Below are 18,664 nucleotides of genomic sequence, written 5' to 3'. Positions count from 1 at the left end.
GTATTGAGAATGCTATTATTTTCCCTTATAACAATGTTGTAAGGGAAAATAATAAAGATCGGGTCCCCAGCCCGATCGTCACCTAGCAACCATGCGTGAAAATCGCACCGCATCTGCACTTGCTTGCATTCATTTCTATGGGGCCTGCGTTACGTGAAAAACGCACAAAATAGAGCATGCTGCGATTTTCACGCAACGCACAAGTGATGCGTGAAAATCACCGCTCATGTGCACAGCCCCATAGAAATGAATGGGTCCGGATTCAGTGCGGGTGCAATGTGTTCACCACACGCATTGCACCAGTGTGGAAATCTCGCCCGTGTGAAAGAGGCCTAAGGCACCAGGAATCAGATATAAATCCAATACAGGTGCTTACTATTTCTGTCATCTTTCTTCTCTCATGCAAAGTGCATAGAAATATTTGGCTACATTCTAAAGAAAGTTTTACGCCAGTCTAAGGGCTCTTTCACACCTGCGTTATTGTCTTCCGGCATAGAGTTCCGTCGTCGGGGCTCTATGCCGGAAGAATACTGATCAGGATTATCCTAATGCATTCTGAATGGACAGTCCGTCCTTCAGGATGCATCAGGATGTCTTCCGTTCCGGAACGGAACGTTTTTTGGCCGCAGCAAATAGCGCAGCATGCTGCGCTTTTTGCTCCGGCCAAAAATCCGGAACACTTGCCGCAAGGCCGGATCCGGAATGAATGCCCATTGAAAGGCATTGATCCGGATCCGGCCTTAAGCTAAACGTCGTTTCGGCGCATTGCCGGATGCGACGTTTAGCTTTTTCTCAATGGTTACCATGGCTGCCGGGACGCTAAAGTCCTGGCAGCCATGGTAAAGTGTAGTGGGGAGCGGGGAGCAGCATACTTACCGTCCGCGCGGCTCCCGGGCGCTCCAGAGTGACGTCAGGGCACCCCAAGCGCATGGATGACGTGATCGCATGGATCACATGATCCATGCGCATGGGGCGCTCTGACGTCACTCTGGAGCGCCCCGGGAGCCGCGCGGACTGTAAGTATGCCGCTCCCCCGCTCCTACTATGGCAACCAGGACTTTAATAGCGTCCTGGCTGCCATAGTAACACTGAAAGCATTTTGAAGACGGATCCGTCTTCAAATGCTTTCAGTACACTTGCGTTTTTCCGGATCCGGCGTGTAATTCCGGCAAGTGGAGTACACGCCGGATCCGGACAACGCAAGTGTGAAAGAGGCCTTAGTAAAAACCCCACTGGTGGAAGATCTGACCAATTTAATAATGGGTGCACACCTCTTAATAAATTAGTCGCATCTTCTGCTGTCCATGAACAAGCTGAGAAATCTACACCCAAATGTCTAAAATAACACACGACCGACTTATTCCTCATCCAAACCTATGTCTATGGACATCTTCAAGATGGAACCAGAAGAACTTGGGATAGGATTTTGTACAACCAGCTTTTGAGTTAAACTGCATAACAGAAGAAATTTCCTCTATAGTTCTCCCTTTTCAGTATAGAGTATATAGTACAGAAAGCTTCCACGTATTCATAGCTTAGAGAAATGGAGTTGGAAATAAAAAAAAATTGTAATGTGAGCTAGAACCTAATTTCTGAGCCCAGGACCTGGAGAATGCTTGCCTGAGAATAATGGACATCTGCAGAAAACAATATGAATGACACCTGACACTCTTTAGAATTCGACTAATTCATCTTATTAGGTAAGCACTCTAACCACCATAGAGCAGGCACACTATTTAATGTTGATAATACAGGGTATCTTACGAAAAAACAATAAAATGCAACACTAAAATGTATAAAACACTAAAACACTATATAAAACTTTCTAGGAAAAGGTGCAAAAAAGATTCCTGTCGCAATAAATAAACCAGTTTGTCCTTATTGATACATCTGGTGTTAACGCTGGATTGCTGGCAACCTGTACGCTTTAATATAGCGTTGCATCCAAAAAGTCACAAGTGGCAGTTTTTTGTAACCGCAATATATTGGTAGCATGCGGATAAATAGTTGCTCACTGAGCACTCACCCCTGATGGTATGTGGTCTGCAAGAAAGTCTTACCGAAACACAGGTACTAATCCGCCTGGAAAACACACACCTGAGCGCACACCAGCCAGTGTGAAGACCACATACCATCAGGTGGGGTGAGTGCTCAGTGAGCAACTATTTATCCGCATGCTACCAATCTATTGCGGTTACCAAAAACTGCCACTTGCGACTTTTTGGATGCAACGCTATATTAAAGCGTACAGGTTGCCAGCAATCCAGCGTTAACACCAGATGTATCAATAAGGACAAACTGGTTTATTTATTGCGACAGGAATCTTTTTTGCACCTTATTCCTAGCAGGTTTTATATTGTGTTTTAGTGTTTTATACATTTTAGTGTTGCATTTTATTGTTTTTTCGTAACATACCCTGTATTATCAACATTAAATAGTGTGCCTGCTCTATGGTGGTTAGAGTGCTTACCTAATAAGATGAATTCGTCTAGTCTGTATGTATTGAATAGGGTGATTCAATTTCAGGTTTAAGCACCTATTCATAGTCATAGGGGGTGAGCCACCCTATCATTTCCTTCCACTCTTTAGAATTAGATGACCTAACATTGAAGGGTTCTCCAGTCCCATACAGATTTTCTTTGTTTACATGCAGAACTTCCTGTTTTCATCAGATTTCTGCAGGGTTTGCTAACCAAATCCAGTATGCTTAGCTCTGCAATGTCTCTCAGGGTTTGCTACACCTACCAACCTGTCCCTCCTATAGCAATCACACCTTCTACACCTTCCCTGTTTATGCAGTCTAAGGGCTGTTTCACACGAGCGGATGCCATGCGTGACATCCGCTGCGTGAATGACAGCCAAGACCCGATGCAGACAGCAGAAGCACGGAGCAGTAACATGATTGATAATGCTCCGTGCCTCTCTGTGATCTCTTTACTACGAAATCACAGCGAGATAAAGTTGTCACTGTGATTTCGTAGTAAAGAGATCACAGAGAGGCACGGAGCATTATCAGTCATGTTAATGCTTCGTGGTTCTGCAGTCTGCATCGGGTCTTGGCTGTCATACACGGAGCGGATGTCACGCACGGCATCCGCTCGTGTGAAACAGCCCTAAGGCTACTTTCACACTGACGTTTCTGGGTCCGCTTGTGAGATCCGTTTCAGGGCTCTCACAAGCGGCCCAAAACGGATCAGTTCAGCCCCAATGCATTCTGCATGGATAAGGATCCGTTCCGAATGCATCACTTTGGCTGCGGCGTTTTGGTGACCGGCTGACTATGCGGAGCCTAACGGATCCGTCAAGACTTACAATGTAAGTCAATGGTGAGAGATCCTTTTTTCACTGACACAATATGGTGGAATTGAAAACAGATCCGTCCCCCATTGACTTTCAATGTAAGTCAAGACGGATCCGTTTTGACTTAGACTTTTTTTGAATGAATAATGCAAACAAATACGTTATTAACTAATACAAGCATTTGCATTATTCGTGCGGATCTGTCTGTGCAGATACAAGATGGATCCGCACACTACGCGAGTATGAAAGTAGCCTAAGGCCTCATGCACACGACCGTTGTGTGTTTTGAGCAAAACGGACAATAATAGGACAGGTTATATTTTTTTTGTGGACCACGGAACGGAGCAACAGATGTGGACAGCACACGGAGTGCTGTCCGCATCTTTTGCAGCCCCATTGAAGTGAATGGGTCCGCATCCAAGCCACAAAAACTGCGGCTCGGATGCGGACCAAAACAACGGTCGTGTGCATGAGGTCTATGGGAGATGCACTATGTTCCTATAGAGCCCTGCCACAGGCAGGGCTCTATAGCAATGTTGCCATGGCAGGCCTCAGATCCTTCAGAGGGACCAAGGTTGCCACAGCAACCGAACGGCTGCCTCGATTTTGGCACGGCGATGCAATCCCGCCATAATTTTATGGGTTTAATTTTACACTGTTCCCTATGCAGTAAAACTGACCTGTTAACTTCATCCTCCAGGTCCACATACCTTTGGCCATGCAGTGTAGTTTGAATAAAAGACATGAATGACTAATAAATGAGAAAACAAAAACTGACAAACATATGCAACTGTGCATAGGGACAACTCATGACGACCAGAAAGCTTTACACACTGGTGGCACTGTAATGCTAAAGTTGGTACAAAAGCTATGATTCAGCAATTTTCAAATGAAAAATGTACTTCAGGCCTGGAATATAAATTCTGATTCAGGCCAAATATATGAAATAATATACCACTAGATTGCTGGAAAATGAAAGAACAGCACCTGGAAAACTTAATGCACCTGAGCTGAGATTAAGAAAGTATAAACTGCTAGTGGTGCTGGTCTATGATCACACAACCAAGGTGGTGCACCCTTTATTTCGGGTTCTGCAGCAGGGTATGTGTTGAGGCAGGGTCACATTAATATTGGGTGGCATCCCCTTGTTGTGATACAGGTTGCCACTCTGGAATAGTAACATTCATACAGATACTGGATATCATTCTGTAATATTTAATTCCAAGGTCTTTGGACCCGTAGTTCAGTCAAGGTGATTGTTGGCTGCTGTGCATGAAAGATCCATCACTCTATCCTGTCCCAGGAATTCTTCATGGGGAACAGATCTGACAATCGGGCTGGCCAGGAAAGCTGATGGATACCCTGAACAGGACGCTGCGTAATGCAGGCACACAACGTCTCCTGAGTCAAAAGAGGCAGTAGGGTTGGTTCCACAATGTCCTGGACATACTGAAGGCTGGTCAATGTTTCCTCTGTGAATACCAGACTGGAAAGCCATGGTACATAGCTAATGGCACCTCATACCATGACTCTCAGTTTTCGTCCTACACAACATTCTCTTCAGGGTATCCAGCAGCTCTTCTGGCCAACAGCATCTCCAAATCTCTCCCCCATGGAGAATGTCTGAGACTTGATGGGGTAACCGATCTCCCTTGCACAGCAGCCAACCACCAGCGTGGCTGAACTATGGATCCAAGTTGAAAAAGCTTGCAAGGACATACCACGGGAGGATATCCAGCATCTGTATGACCATTAATATGCCAGAGAAGCAGTATTCATGTGACCCTGCCTCAACTTATACCCTTCCTTAAGAACCCTATGCATTCCCTATGCGCAAAGGGTTTACCGCCTTGGTGGTGTGATCATTGACCAAGCACCACTAGCTTTTTACACTTTCTCAATCTCAGCCCAATCACATTAAGATCTCCAGGTGTTCCATGTTCATTTCATTGCATTATTACACTATAAATGCAGTAACTTTGGTCCTGAATGGGCTGTCCAAGACCCTTTGCATTACATTAGGGGCTAATCCTATTATGGGAAACGATCAGTTGGGAAATATGGGTGATACACCCATAAAAATCAAGAATGAAGATGTATACAAGGCGTAGTAGCTTTCTCTTACCTGCTATATGATTGGCAAATCTGGAAAGAGGTTTAGGAGGCAGGGCAGGGGGCTGCTTGAGGAGAGTTAGTGGTTTCACAGGGGTGTCCTCATGGTCTACAGGGTAAGTTGATTTTTTGGGGGGCAGTAGCAGGGTTGGCTTGTATGATGGATCCTGGGATAGGGATCCTGGCTCAGATGGGTGATCTTCGGATACTGAGGAACACAAACCACATCACAAACATGACGCTGTTACATGTGAGATAGCAACAAACGTGTGACAACAGCATGGAGTCACGGGTTAGTTCACAAACTTGCTACGTATATGGTATGAATAGAACACAATAGCATCATTTCAACAACCAGAACATAGCATAGCATACCAGGCACTCAGTAATGATCATACTACAGATAATGGTAGCTGCAAAGTCACTTAGTTTGGAGAAGGCTGTATTAACATTTTAGACAAGGTAGACTTAGCCAACATTTAAAAAATGTAATTATTGTTATGTTTATTAGTTTTTTCTGCCACAAATAATCCTTTTAACAGCAACATAAACATTTTTTGCAAATAGAAAGTTGCATGTGATCTATATTAGGGCTGTCCACTAGATGTCGCCACTGATACAGTGATCACAGCAGCGATCAAATTATTTCCTTCAGCCTGAAACATGAAGCCGCCTCTTCCAAGCATCAAGAAAATCAGTGTTTAAAAGCAGAAAATCTGAAACAACTGTTACATGCAAATAATACACAAAAACACTTAACATCCCAAAGGAACTATAATATATTCCCCAGGATACTGCCTAATATAATAATACAAAAAATTCTAGATCAGGAGTAGATAAAAAGGACAGCAGTATAGAAAATCTGCTTCAGCAACCTAGATTACTGGCTTGCTCAATGTGCACCCAATTCAACCCCGAGCCGAATAAAAAATATTCAGGGTTCATATCTTCCAGAAGAGGTGTTCATAGTCCACTACCCTGACGCGCGGATTGGGGAATATTTACAGACTACATGGTAGTCTTAATCTATCCCCTGCTGGCATCATATATGGCAGAATTATTAAAGATGTAAACCTCTTACTAACTGTGGTGCTGCAAGGGAGCTGGTGTAGATTTCAGGTATCATCACACGAGACTGTACGCGGCCCGTGCCCATATTGTAGTCTGCAAACAGCGGGTTCACAATATACGGGCACCGGCCATCTGCACACTGTATCATGGATGTGGACCGTTTCACTTGAATGGGTCCACAATCTGGGAGATACGGTCCGGTGTGGAACGGATGCACGGATCGAAAGCCTGCGGAAGCACTGTGGAAATGCGTCTGTGGGTTTTCTGTCCGTGCCTCCGCACATAAAAAAAAGTAGTGCATGCACTAGTAGTGCGGACCGTCGGATGCGGATCGCGGACCCCATTCCGTGTCCACAGATGGTGGGCACACGGTTGGTGCCCGTGCATTGCTGACCGCAATTTGCAGATCGCCCACTTTTTGAAAAAGTGGTGAGCAGTGCACAGAACTCCAAAAAAGTCGCAAAATGTTGCACCAGGGCTGTGCGCCACTTTGCAACTTTTTGACACCAGTTTTCTGGCATACAGGGGTTGATAAATATCCTCTACAGCCGTGCTGGGTTTTACTCCTGCATCTATCATGTTCTTCTGGGTTTTATTCCTCTATCTCAGCCAGAAATAGCCTGCTCACAAGTGCTTTCCTGACTGCTTAATACAGACACTCGGCTGTGACTACTTGGGGGAAAGTTACGACATTGGTGTATCCATCAACTCCCCAGGCTGCCACCTACAGAAGTTCTCTGATGACTCGGCCATAGTCGGCCTTATCACAGGTGAGGACGACTCAGAATACAGACAGGGGACACAGGATTTTGTGGATTGGTGTCAGCGGAACCAGCTCCAGATCAACGCAGGCAAAACTAAGGAGCTGGTGGTGGATTTCCACAGACACAGGCCCTCTGCTTTGGGTACGGTGAACCTACAGGGAACGGACATTGAGGTGGTGGACTCTTATAAGTACCTGGGTGTTCACCTGATCAACAAACTGGACTGGAGCCATAACACTGATGCTCTTTTCAAAAAGGGTCAGAGCAGACACTATCTGTTGAGGAGACTGAGGTCCTTTGGAGTGCAGGGGACGCTCCTAAAGACCTTCTTTGACTCAGTGGTGGCATCAGCCATATTCTATGGTGTGGTTTGTTGGGGGCTTATCTGTGGCTGAGAGACAGAGATTAGATAAGCTCATTAAGAAGGCCAGCTCTGTCCTAGGTTGTCCCCTTGATCCAGTGCAGGAGGTGGGTGACAGAAGAACTCTAGCAAAATTAACATCACTGTTAGGCCGCATGCACATGACCGTGGTGTGTTTTGCAGTCTGCAAATCGCGGATCGGCAAAACACGGATGGCGTCCGTGCGCGTTCCGCAATTTGTGGAACGGCACGGACAGCCTTCAATAAAATGCCTATTCTTGTCCGCAAAGAACGGACAAGAATAGGACATGTTATATTTTTTTTGCGGGGCCATGGAACGGAGCAACGGATGCGGACAGCACACGCATGTTTTGTGGCCCCCTTGAAGTGAATGGGTCCGCATCCGAGCCGCCAAAATGGTGGCTCGAATGCGGACCCAAACAACGGCCGTGTGCATGAGGCCTTAGACAATGTCTCCCACCCCATGCACGAAGCTGTTGTGGAGCTGGAGAGCCCCTTCAGTGACAGACTGCTGCATCCTAGGTGCGCGAAGGAACGTTATTGGAGGTCCTTCCTCCCAGTAGCGGTTAGAATTTATAACCACCACTGTTCCCAGAAACCCAGTAGTGAATTTTTTAAGTAACTTCTGTGTTATGTTTTCTTGTATTTTACTCTTTAATTTCTAATTACTCTTATTTTTCTCCTGTTGTGAATGTGATTGCTGCTGTTATGCCAAAATTTCCCCACTGAGGGGCAATAAAGGGATTTTCTTCTTCTTCTTCTTCTTCTAACTACAAGGGAAGAATGAGGTGGTACTGGCTGTGACTATGAAGTAATGAGTGAGAAGGCACTGAAAATTTATGTTGCCAAACAGATTTTTTCTTTTTTATGAACAATATATCCAAAAATCATGGTAAATATTTTTTTACGGATTAGAAAACTACAATGATTGATAAAGATTATCAGTAATATATGTCTATTTCTCTGTTTACTAATATGAATGCATTAGCTTTATTGTGAGCCATAAAATGATGATAATTACAGTAAAAATGATCAGCTCAAGTGTGACCAGCCCCCAAAAAATCATGGACACGGCTATTTTATTTCACAGACGCTGGAAGAAAAGTGCAAGATTTTTACGGACGGTCCAGGAATTTCTGGACGGTTGCAACACTGCAGACAATGGCTTCTCTTTGACCTAGACACCTATATCATACAACTCACCAACGCTGACTATAAAAATGCATGGGTTACCTGTCCCATCCATGAGTTCAGAGGTTGGAAGAACTTCATATGCACAAGTGTCCCCTGACACCCCTGAACTTGAGTCTAGCTCACTTATGACTGGAAGTGAGGACGAAGGACTACCAATGGACTGACCATTTTCCATCATTCCATCTTCATTCTGCAGGTCACCATCTGAAAGTAAAGGAGGGCAGGTTTATTTTGGTTTAAAGTAAAAAGTATGCCCCCAGATGGCTTCTACTCACAGCAGCATTATGATCCTCACATCAGTCATTATGCACACAACCAATGTTGCAAAAAGCAGAAGCTTCATATGGGTCATCTGAGGCTAAATGAACATCACCAGACTAAAGGACTGCTCTGCATGATCACAAAGCTCACGTCATATTGTCTGACCTCTCGTAGATGTATAATCATTATGCATCTTATTAATTCTGCCAGCATATGAGGGCAAACACTATGAAAGCCATTACAACTGGCGATGTAATCAATGTCATGTAATATTGTGAGGGAAATGCCTGGAGAGATACTTAATGGATACAAATGTAAGCGGTGGCCCTGTGACAGCAGTGTCATCCTCGTACAGATGGCTCTGCATTCCAAACATTACTCTCATTCTCCGGTCAGCTTATTTCTGGCTGGTAATATGATACAGTTATTATACAAGATGCTATGAGGTAGCTAGAAGACACATACGACATTATATCACTATATACATCCGATAAGGGCTGGTAGAGATGGGGAACCTGCTGTCAATTCTTTTCTATTAGCTAAACCTTAGCAAGCTGCAAGCACCACAAGGTAACACATTATATGTGCTAAGCAAGCAGCAGCAAGCACACAAGACAACCTACTGTATGATTTCATGTAGATAAACTGTGTAGATATGAGCTTAGCGAACCAGAAATATTTGGTTGCCACAGATTTCTTTCTCCTGTTTTTATTATCTCATTAAAATATTAAAATACTACGTCAGCCTCTGCAAAAAATTCTCTAGTGATTCTAAAATTAAAAATGAAGCAACTTTTCAAATAGTCTGCATTAAAACCATTTTGTGTCTGCAGCAGCTGCTATTAAGACTTGTATATCTCCATGGTAACAGACAACAACAAAAAGCCTGTGTAGTCTGATCCTCCCTTCCATCTGACCGCTAACATACATTAGGTAAATTAGCAGGAAGCAGGGGACAAAAAGAATGAGTTTTGCAGAATCAGACTACAAGGAGTCTGCTTGTTGTCTGTTAGCAAGGACACACATCGCATTGCTTCTCCGGATATCTTTCTTTTTAAAATAATCTTAGTAAGGAATGGCATGTTTTTTTACAATGGCATGAATACTATTGTTTCTCCCCTTCATTACAGTCAGCACAGTACCAATCCAGCTATGAGCTGATCTTAATCATGTCTGACAGGTATGAAGGTAGTACGTACAGTATGTGAACGTTTGTGAGCCCTTCAGAACTTTTTAGATTTCTGCATAAATTTGACCTAAAAGTATATCAGATTTTGATACAAGTGAAAAAAGTAGATAAAGATAACCAAATGGCTCAAAAATATGAGACTTGATCACTTATTTATTGAGGGAAATGATCCAATATCACATGTCTGTAAGTGGCAAAAGTATGTGAACCTTTAGGATTAGCAGATAATTTGAAGGTAAAATTAGAGTCAGGTGTTTTTAATCAAGGGAATAACAATCAGGTGTGAGAGGGTGACCTGTATTATTTAAAGGACAGGGATCTATTAAAATCTGATCTTCCCAACACATTTGTGGAAGTATATCATGGCACGAATAAAGGAGATGTCTGAGGACCTCAGAAGAAGAGTTGTTGAGGCTCTTCAGGCTGCAAAAGGTTACAAAGCCATCTCTAAAGAGTCCACAATCAGGTACAAATGGAGAAAATTCAAGACAATTATTACCGTCCCCTGGAGGGGTCAACCAGCAAAGGTCACACCAAGAACAAGGCATGTTATCGTCCACAAAGGAACCCAATGTAACTTCTAAACAACTAAAGGCTTTTCTCAGATAAGCTAAATATAATGTTCATGAGTTTACAATCAGGAGGGCACTAAACAACAATGGTGTGCATGGCAGGATTGCAAGGAGAAAGCAGCTGCTCTCCAAACAGAACACTGCAATGAGAAGCTCTATGTTTGGAGAAAGAAAAACACTGCATTCCAGCATACAAATCTCATCCCATCTGCGAAACACGGTGGTGGTTGTATCATGGTTTGGGCCTGTTCTGCTGCATCTGGGCCAGGACATCTTGCCATCATTTATGGAACAATGAATTCTGAATTGTCAGGACATCTGTCCATGATTTGAATCGCAAGAGAAAGTGGGTCATTCAGCAAAACAACGACCCTAAGCACACAAGTCATTCTATAAAAGACTGTTTAAAAAAAAAAGAATAATGTTAACCTTTTGGAATAACCAAGTGAAAGATCTGCCCTTAATCCAATAGAAATGTTGTGGAAGGACCTGAAGCGGGCAGTTCATGGGATGAAACCCACCAACATAACTGAGTTTTGTAAGGAGGAATGGGCTAAAATTCCTCCAAGCCAGTGTGCTTATCGATGAATACCAGGAACGTCTAGTTGCAGTTATTGCTGCACAAGGGGGTCACACCAGACACTGAAATTAAAGGTTCACATACTTTTGCCACTCACAGCCATCATTTTCTTCAATAAATGACCAAGTCTATTTTTGACTACATTTTTTTTATTTGATTATACATGTATTTATTTATTATTAGGACTTGTGTAAAAAGCGGATGTAATTTTAGGTCAAAGTTATCCAGAAATATAGAATATTCTGAAGTGTTCACAAACTTTCAAAGTGCCACTGTACAATGTCTTCCATAAGGTAGCCAGGCAAATTATCCCTAACAAACACTATATGTCAGATTAAAGGGATTGTCCCATGAAGACAACACAGTTTAGAGATAAGTGTCTGATCTGGGGGGAAGGGGGGTACTGACTGATTGGGTGTCCGTTTGTCTTCACAATGGGGGAAAGACAGACATGCATGTCCAACCCTCTATACGTTATGTGACTACTGGAGATAGCCGAGTACAAGCGTTTGGCTATCTCCAGCACCCCATAGAGCTGAATGAAGTGACTGCTCTGTATTCTTTGGCAATGTTTATTAAGTTAGTGAAGGTAGTAACATAGAGAAAATAACTAGTCATTCGGTATAATGTCCAAGTCATTTCCACATTCCTTAGGGAGCAGTTTTCTTTATGAGAAGTGTCTTCAGCTGAGTATTTGAATTTGGATTCATACATGTGGCACGAGTTATAGCCAATTTCCCTTGTCCAACTGATGACAAAATTATTCAATTCAAGAAGAAACAATGTACGACTCAAGTTAATAAAACACTAGAAGCACCAAATTACCAAGTACAAATGGTGCCCTGTAAATCATTTGTACACGGGCCCATCCAATTATGAGGACATGAATAAAGAGCTCTAACTGATTCATATTTCCTGCTCAGAGCTACAAGCTTTCAGACATCGGTCTTAGGTTCATTGGGTCCTACAGTTTGTCATCCACATTATGAATACAATTTACATACCTAGTATGATTGAAAAAACAAAAGATGTAAATTCCATTGGGGAAAAGAAAACAGTTAATGCCTGGCCCATGTTCTGCCTTAACCCCTTAAAGACCTGTGAAAATGTTCTTTCATCCTTGCAGTCCAAGAGTCATAGCCTTTTTCCCACCAATCTAGCTGTATTTAGGGTTGTGTTTTTGTGGGCTCATTTGTACAGTATTTTACAATGGCACCATTTTAGGGTAAATATAATTTATTCATTAGCGCTTATTAATTATATATATATATATATATATATAAGAAAAAATGGCGGCACTGGCTAATATCAGGAGAAATGGGTGCACGTTCCTGGGGAATCGACTTCCTACCCCACCAATATATCCAGAAAATGGACGGCACTCCAGTAGGCTAAAATAGTGATTCCTTTATTCAACCATCCGGTGCAACGTTTCGGCTCTGGAATGAGCCTTTATAAAGCCTTTGATAAAGGCTCATTCCAGAGCCGAAACGTTGCACCGGATGGTTGAATAAAGGAATCACTATTTTAGCCTACTGGAGTGCCGTCCATTTTCTGGATATATATATATATATATATATATATATATGCTCAGCTCCTCCTGCTCTAGGTTGCTGGCAGATTACAGTGCATCTCTATGGTGACAGCTTCCCTTTAAATCTTCCTTTTCTGTCCATTCAGTAGCAACGTAATCACTACATCCCAAGCAATACAGGGTAAATGTATCATTCCCCTTAAAAGGGTTTTCTCATCTCAGACAATGGGGGCATATCGCTAGGATATGCCCCCATTGTCTTATAGGGACCTGCAGCTACAGTACAGACCAAAGGTTTGGACACACCTTCTCATTCAAAGAGTTTTCTTTTTTTTTTTCATGACTATGAAAATTGTAGATTCACACTGAAGGCATCAAAACTATGAATTAACACATGTGGAATTATATACATAACAAAAAGTGTGAAACAACTGAAAATATGTCATATTCTAGGTTCTTCAAAGTAGTCACCTTTTGCTTTGATTACTGCTTTGCACACTCTTGGCATTCTCTTGATGAGCTTCAAGAGGTAGTCACCTGAAATGGTCTTCCAACAGTCTTGAAGGAGTTCCCAGAGATGCTTAGCACTTGTTGGCCCTTTTGCCTTCACTCTGCGGTCCAGCTCACCCCAAACTATCTCGATTGGGTTCAGGTCCGGTGATTGTGGAGGCCAGGTCATCTGGCGCAGCACCCCATCACTCTCCTTCATGGTCAAATAGCCCTTACACAGCCTGGAGGTGTGTTTGGGGTCATTGTTCTGTTGAAAAATAAATGATGGTCCAACTAAACGCAAACCGGATGGAATAGCATGCCGCTGCAAGATGCTGTGGTAGCCATGCTGGTTCAGTATGCCTTCAATTTTGAATAAATCCCCAACAGTGTCACCAGCAAAGCACCCCCGCACCCCCACACCATCACACCTCCTCCTCCAAGTTTCACAGTGGGAACCAGGCATGTAAAGTCCATCCGTTCACCTTTCCTGCGTCGCACAAAGACACGGTGGTTGGAACCAAAGATCTCAAATTTGGACTCATCAGACCAAAGCACAGATTTCCACTGGTCTAATGTCCATTCCTTGTGTTCTTTAGCCCAAACAAGTCTCTTCTGCTTGTTGCCTGTCCTTAGCAGTGGTTTCCTAGCAGATATTCCACCATGAAGGCCTGATTCACACAGTCTCCTCTTAACAGTTGTTCTAGAGATGTGTCTGCTGCTAGAACTCTGTGTGGCATTGACCTGGTCTCTAATCTGAGCTGCTGTTAACCTGCGATTTCTGAGGCTGGTGTCTCGGATGAACTTATCCTCCGCAGCAGAGGTGACTCTTGGTCTTCCTTTCCTGGGGCAGTCCGCATGTGAGCCAGTTTCTTTGTAGCGCTTGATGGTTTTTGTGACTGCACTTGGGGACACTTTCAAAGTTTTCCCAATTTTTCGGACTGACTGACCTTCATTTCTTAAAGTAATGATGGCCACTAGTTTTTCTTTACTTAGCTGCTTTTTTCTTGCCATAATACAAATTCTAACAGTCTATTCAGTAGGACTATCGGCTGTGTATCCACCTGACTTCTCCACAACGCAACTGATGGTCCCAACCCCATTTATAAGGCAAGAAATCCCACTTGTTAAACCTGACAGGGCACACCTGTGAAGTGAAAACCATTTCAGGTGACTACCTCTTGAAGCTCATCAAGAGAATGCCAAGAGTGTGCAAAGCAGTAATCAAAGCAAAAGGTGGCTACTTTGAAGAACCTAGAATATGACATATTTTCAGTTGTTTCACACTTTTTTGTTATGTATATAATTCCACATGTGTTAATTCATAGCTTTGATGCCTTCAGTGTGAATCTACAATTTTCATAGTAATGAAAATAAAGAAAACTCTTTGAATGAGAAGGTGTGTCCAAACTTTTGGTTTGTACCGTATATCAAGAACGGAGCCCCGAAAGTGTAGGAGAGCGCACTGCGCATGCGCAGCCGCCCTCCATTCATTTCTATGAGGATGCCAAAAATAGCTGAGCGCTGGCTCGACTATTGCTGTCTGCCCCATAAAAATGAATGGGAGCATGGGCCGCGTATGCGCGACACGCTCCCATTCACTTCTATAGAAGAGGCGGGGATTAGCGATTGGTGGTGGACGGACTCCGGGAAATCTGGGGTCCTCCATCCACAACGCTCCCCGCTCCATTCTCAATATATATATCCTAGCGATATGCCCCCATTGTCTAAGATGCAAATACCCCTTTAAGCCTCTTTTTGGCGTAGAAAAGTCACAAATCCACCGGATTCAATGCATTTGCATCTTTTTTAGTCGCAATCTGCATTTTACGCCTCCTGTGCCTCGTCATAAGTTACCTTCCTCCTCTGGCACCGTAGGTCCTAACAAGGCTAGCATAGAACACGCTGGCTGTGATAAATCAGGGCCATCATTTTTGAACATTATAATTCTTCCTATCATTCCATGAGATAAATTTACGCTAAAAAGAAATGCTCTTGGATTAGACGATGCAACGTGTTTGAAATGAATGTATTTTTTTTGGGGGGGGGGGGATGGGTGAAATTATTATAGGCCTCTTTGGTCCTTTATTATTACATTACCATACTTCAGTGTTAAAACAATGGGGGAAATTATGAAGGGCACCAGAATTGTGGTGTACAAGCCTCGCTAATGTGTAAAGGGCACCAGTTACCAGGATCATAATATTAAACCAGGCACATTGCCAGCTGATAAAAAGCTTACTTTTCTCTCCAGATTCTTTATGGCATTCAGAAGAAATATTCTTTTTTTAACATTAGGCAAATTAGTCCTCAAAGGTTGGAAGCTGTCTTACATTTAGAAGCGGTGCTGGGTGCGCCGAAGTTATGGAGAGGTCTGCACCTCTTCATAACTCTGGTGGATCCACCATCAGCACAGGGCTTAACGCTAAAACGCCAGTCATAATAAATGTGCCCCATAGTCTTAGCATAGTAGATGAAACACTCACTAGGACCCAGCAGACTCCTCATTTCCAGATCGTTTATTGATTGCTGTCTGGAAGATTAACTTGCATACATTAAGTTTAATAAATAATGTGAAAAATCTCACATTTTAACTAATCTCACACATGAATAAACTAGAAGTGGCAGAAGTTAGAAAAGCTGGGAGGTTATGAATAACAATACGCCGAGACTCCTTCTCCCCACTGCATCTTTCTGATTTATCATTAGAGAAAACTAGTACGCTGCCTCTTGTGAAATCCTGGCAAAGCCAATCAATCCGTCTTGTGGAGCTGCTATTTATACTTCCAGAATATAAAGCACCCAGAAGAAAGTTTACTTGCAGACCATGCTTCATTGAATAGCCTCCTTTTCTGTCTGTATACAAAGAGGTTTCGAGCGGCGAGCTGTACATAAACAACAAAGACGAGGCTCGTCACTGGATACAAACACTATCTGACAGATTAACTTCTGCGCTGCAGAGGGTGGGCATTTTTCATTAAAGTGATAGACTCCTTATTTCTCATCATCAACAAGAAGGAGATGCAAAGGGCACTTTCACACTAGCGTTATTCTTTTCCGGCATTGAGTACCGTCCTAGGGGCTCAATACCGGAAAATAATTGATCAGTTTTATCCCCATGTATTCTGAATGGAGAGCAATTTGTTCCGGATGCATCAGGATGTCTTCAGTTCAGTCTTTTTGACTGTTTAGGATGGAGATAATACCGTTTTATCTCCGTCCAATATTCCAGAACACTTGTCGGAATGCCAGCAATTTTTCCCATTGAAATGCATTATTGCCGAGTGTTTTGGCAAGATCCGTTTTTTCGGATGACACCGGAGAGACGGATCCGGCATTTCAATGCAATTGTCATACGGATCAGGATCCTGATCCGTCTGACAAATGCCATCAGTTTGCGTCCGTATTACCTGGATCAGGCGGGCAGTTCCGGCGACGGAACTGCCTGCCGGAATCTACTGCTGCAAGTGTGAAAATACCCTTAAATAAAACATACCAGTATATCGTCAAAAACTCTACAGGATCATCTGAAATCAGCTCACAACTGGCTGTCCAGTAGGTGGTACAAGGAAGATGCGGGACATTCCAGCTAGTTCTATCAATCTTCTAGAGTAAACTAGATTTTGCTAGAAAACCATAGGGAGCAACCAATCAGATGTGTCCAGGCAATATTCTAGAAGAATCTAGAACTGGCTGTGAATTATATAAAAGGCCAGGATTTGAGACCCAAGAGAGAGGAGGGGGAACAGAAGAAGAAAGGAAAGAACAAAGGAAGGAGGAAGAGAGACAGGAGGGAGAGAGAAGAACAGAAGAGAACACAGACGAAAAGATAAGTGCAAGAGAAAACTGGAGGGGCCATAGAAAAGACAGGGGGTGGAAAGACCCAAAAATTAATCATGTATGGTAACAACTCTATGCTATAAGGATTAAGTAACTTAGGCCACTTTCACATTAGCGGCAGAGTGATCCGGCAAGCAGTTCCGTCGCCGAAACTGCCTGCCCGATCCGGCAAAACGTATGCCAACTGATGGCATTTGTAAGACTGATCAGGATCCTGATCAGTCTTAGGCTACTTTCACACTTGCGCTAGGTGCGGATCCGTCTGGTATCTGCACAGACGGATCCGCACCTATAAATGCAAACAATGGTATCCGTTCAGTGCGGACCCGTCTGCATAACAGCTTTTTCAGATCTGAGTTTTCACGATCGTGAAAACTCAGATCCGACAGTATATTCTAACACAGAAGTTAGAATATACTAGAACTGTGTACATAACTGCCCCCTGCTGCCTGGCACCACCCGATCTCTTACAGGGGGCTGTGATTCGCACAATTAACCCCTCAGGTGCCGCCCGAGGGGTTAATTGTGCGGATCTCAGCCCCCTGATCGGGTGCAGCCAGGCAGCAGGGGCCAGACCCCCCCTCCTTCCCCAGTATTAAAAGCATTGGTGGCCAGTGCGGCCCCCCCCCCCTCCCTCCCAAGTATTAAAAGCATTGGTGGCCAGTGCGGCCCCCCCCCTCCCTCCCCAGTATTAAAAGCATTGGTGGCAGTGGCCACAGGCTAACAACCCCCTCCCCCCCATCATTGGTGGCAGCGGAGCGGCATTTCCGATCGGAGTCCCAGTTTAATAGCTGGGGCTCCAATCGGTTACCATGGCAGCCAGGACGCTACTGCAGTCCTGGCTGCCATGGTTACTTAGCTTATACCTACCTGCGCTGTCTGTGGCTGGCCGGCGCTCCTCCTACTGGTAAGTGACAGGTCTGTGCGATGCGCACTAGCCACCAATGCTTTTAATACTGGGGAGGGAGGGGGGTCTGGCCCCTGCTGCCTGGCAGCACCCGATCAGGGGGCTGAGATCCGGACAATTAACCCCTCAGGTGCGGCACCTGGGGGGTTAATTGTGCGGATCACAGCCCCCTGTAAGAGATTGGGTGGTGCCAGGCAGCAGGGGGCAGTTATGTACACAGTTCTTAGTATATTCTAACTTGAAGCGTCCCCATCACTATGGGAACACCTCTGTGTTAGAATATACTGTTGGATCTGAGTTTTCACGATCTAACTCAAGTCCGATGGTATATTCTAACATAGAGGCATTCCCATGGTGATGGGGACGCTTCAAGTTAAAATATACCATCAGATTGGAGAAAACTCCGATCCGATGGTATATTAATAGGGACTCCTGACTTTACATTGAAAGTCAATGGGGGACGGATCCG

General features: G+C 43.8%; 1 protein-coding gene across 2 annotated transcripts in view; it reads right to left on the bottom strand.

Annotated features, from left to right (window-relative positions):
• PHACTR1 (phosphatase and actin regulator 1) overlaps positions 1 to 18,664 on the bottom strand; it is a 310,321-nt gene that overhangs the window by 29,996 nt on the left and 261,661 nt on the right. For both annotated transcript variants that reach the window (XM_044295041.1, XM_044295040.1), the window contains exons 4-5: positions 8,863 to 9,027; positions 5,426 to 5,620 (exon numbers count right to left, since the gene is read on the bottom strand). In XM_044295041.1, coding sequence (XP_044150976.1) covers positions 5,426 to 5,620; positions 8,863 to 9,027 — 360 coding nt within the window. The remainder of the gene's footprint in view (positions 1 to 5,425; positions 5,621 to 8,862; positions 9,028 to 18,664) is intronic.

Source organism: Bufo gargarizans, chromosome 5, assembly GCF_014858855.1.
Source record: "Bufo gargarizans isolate SCDJY-AF-19 chromosome 5, ASM1485885v1, whole genome shotgun sequence".
Taxonomy (NCBI): Eukaryota; Metazoa; Chordata; class Amphibia; order Anura; family Bufonidae; genus Bufo; species Bufo gargarizans.
Note: the sequence above shows the minus strand (reverse complement) of the source record. Positions and strands in the feature narration are given on the sequence as shown.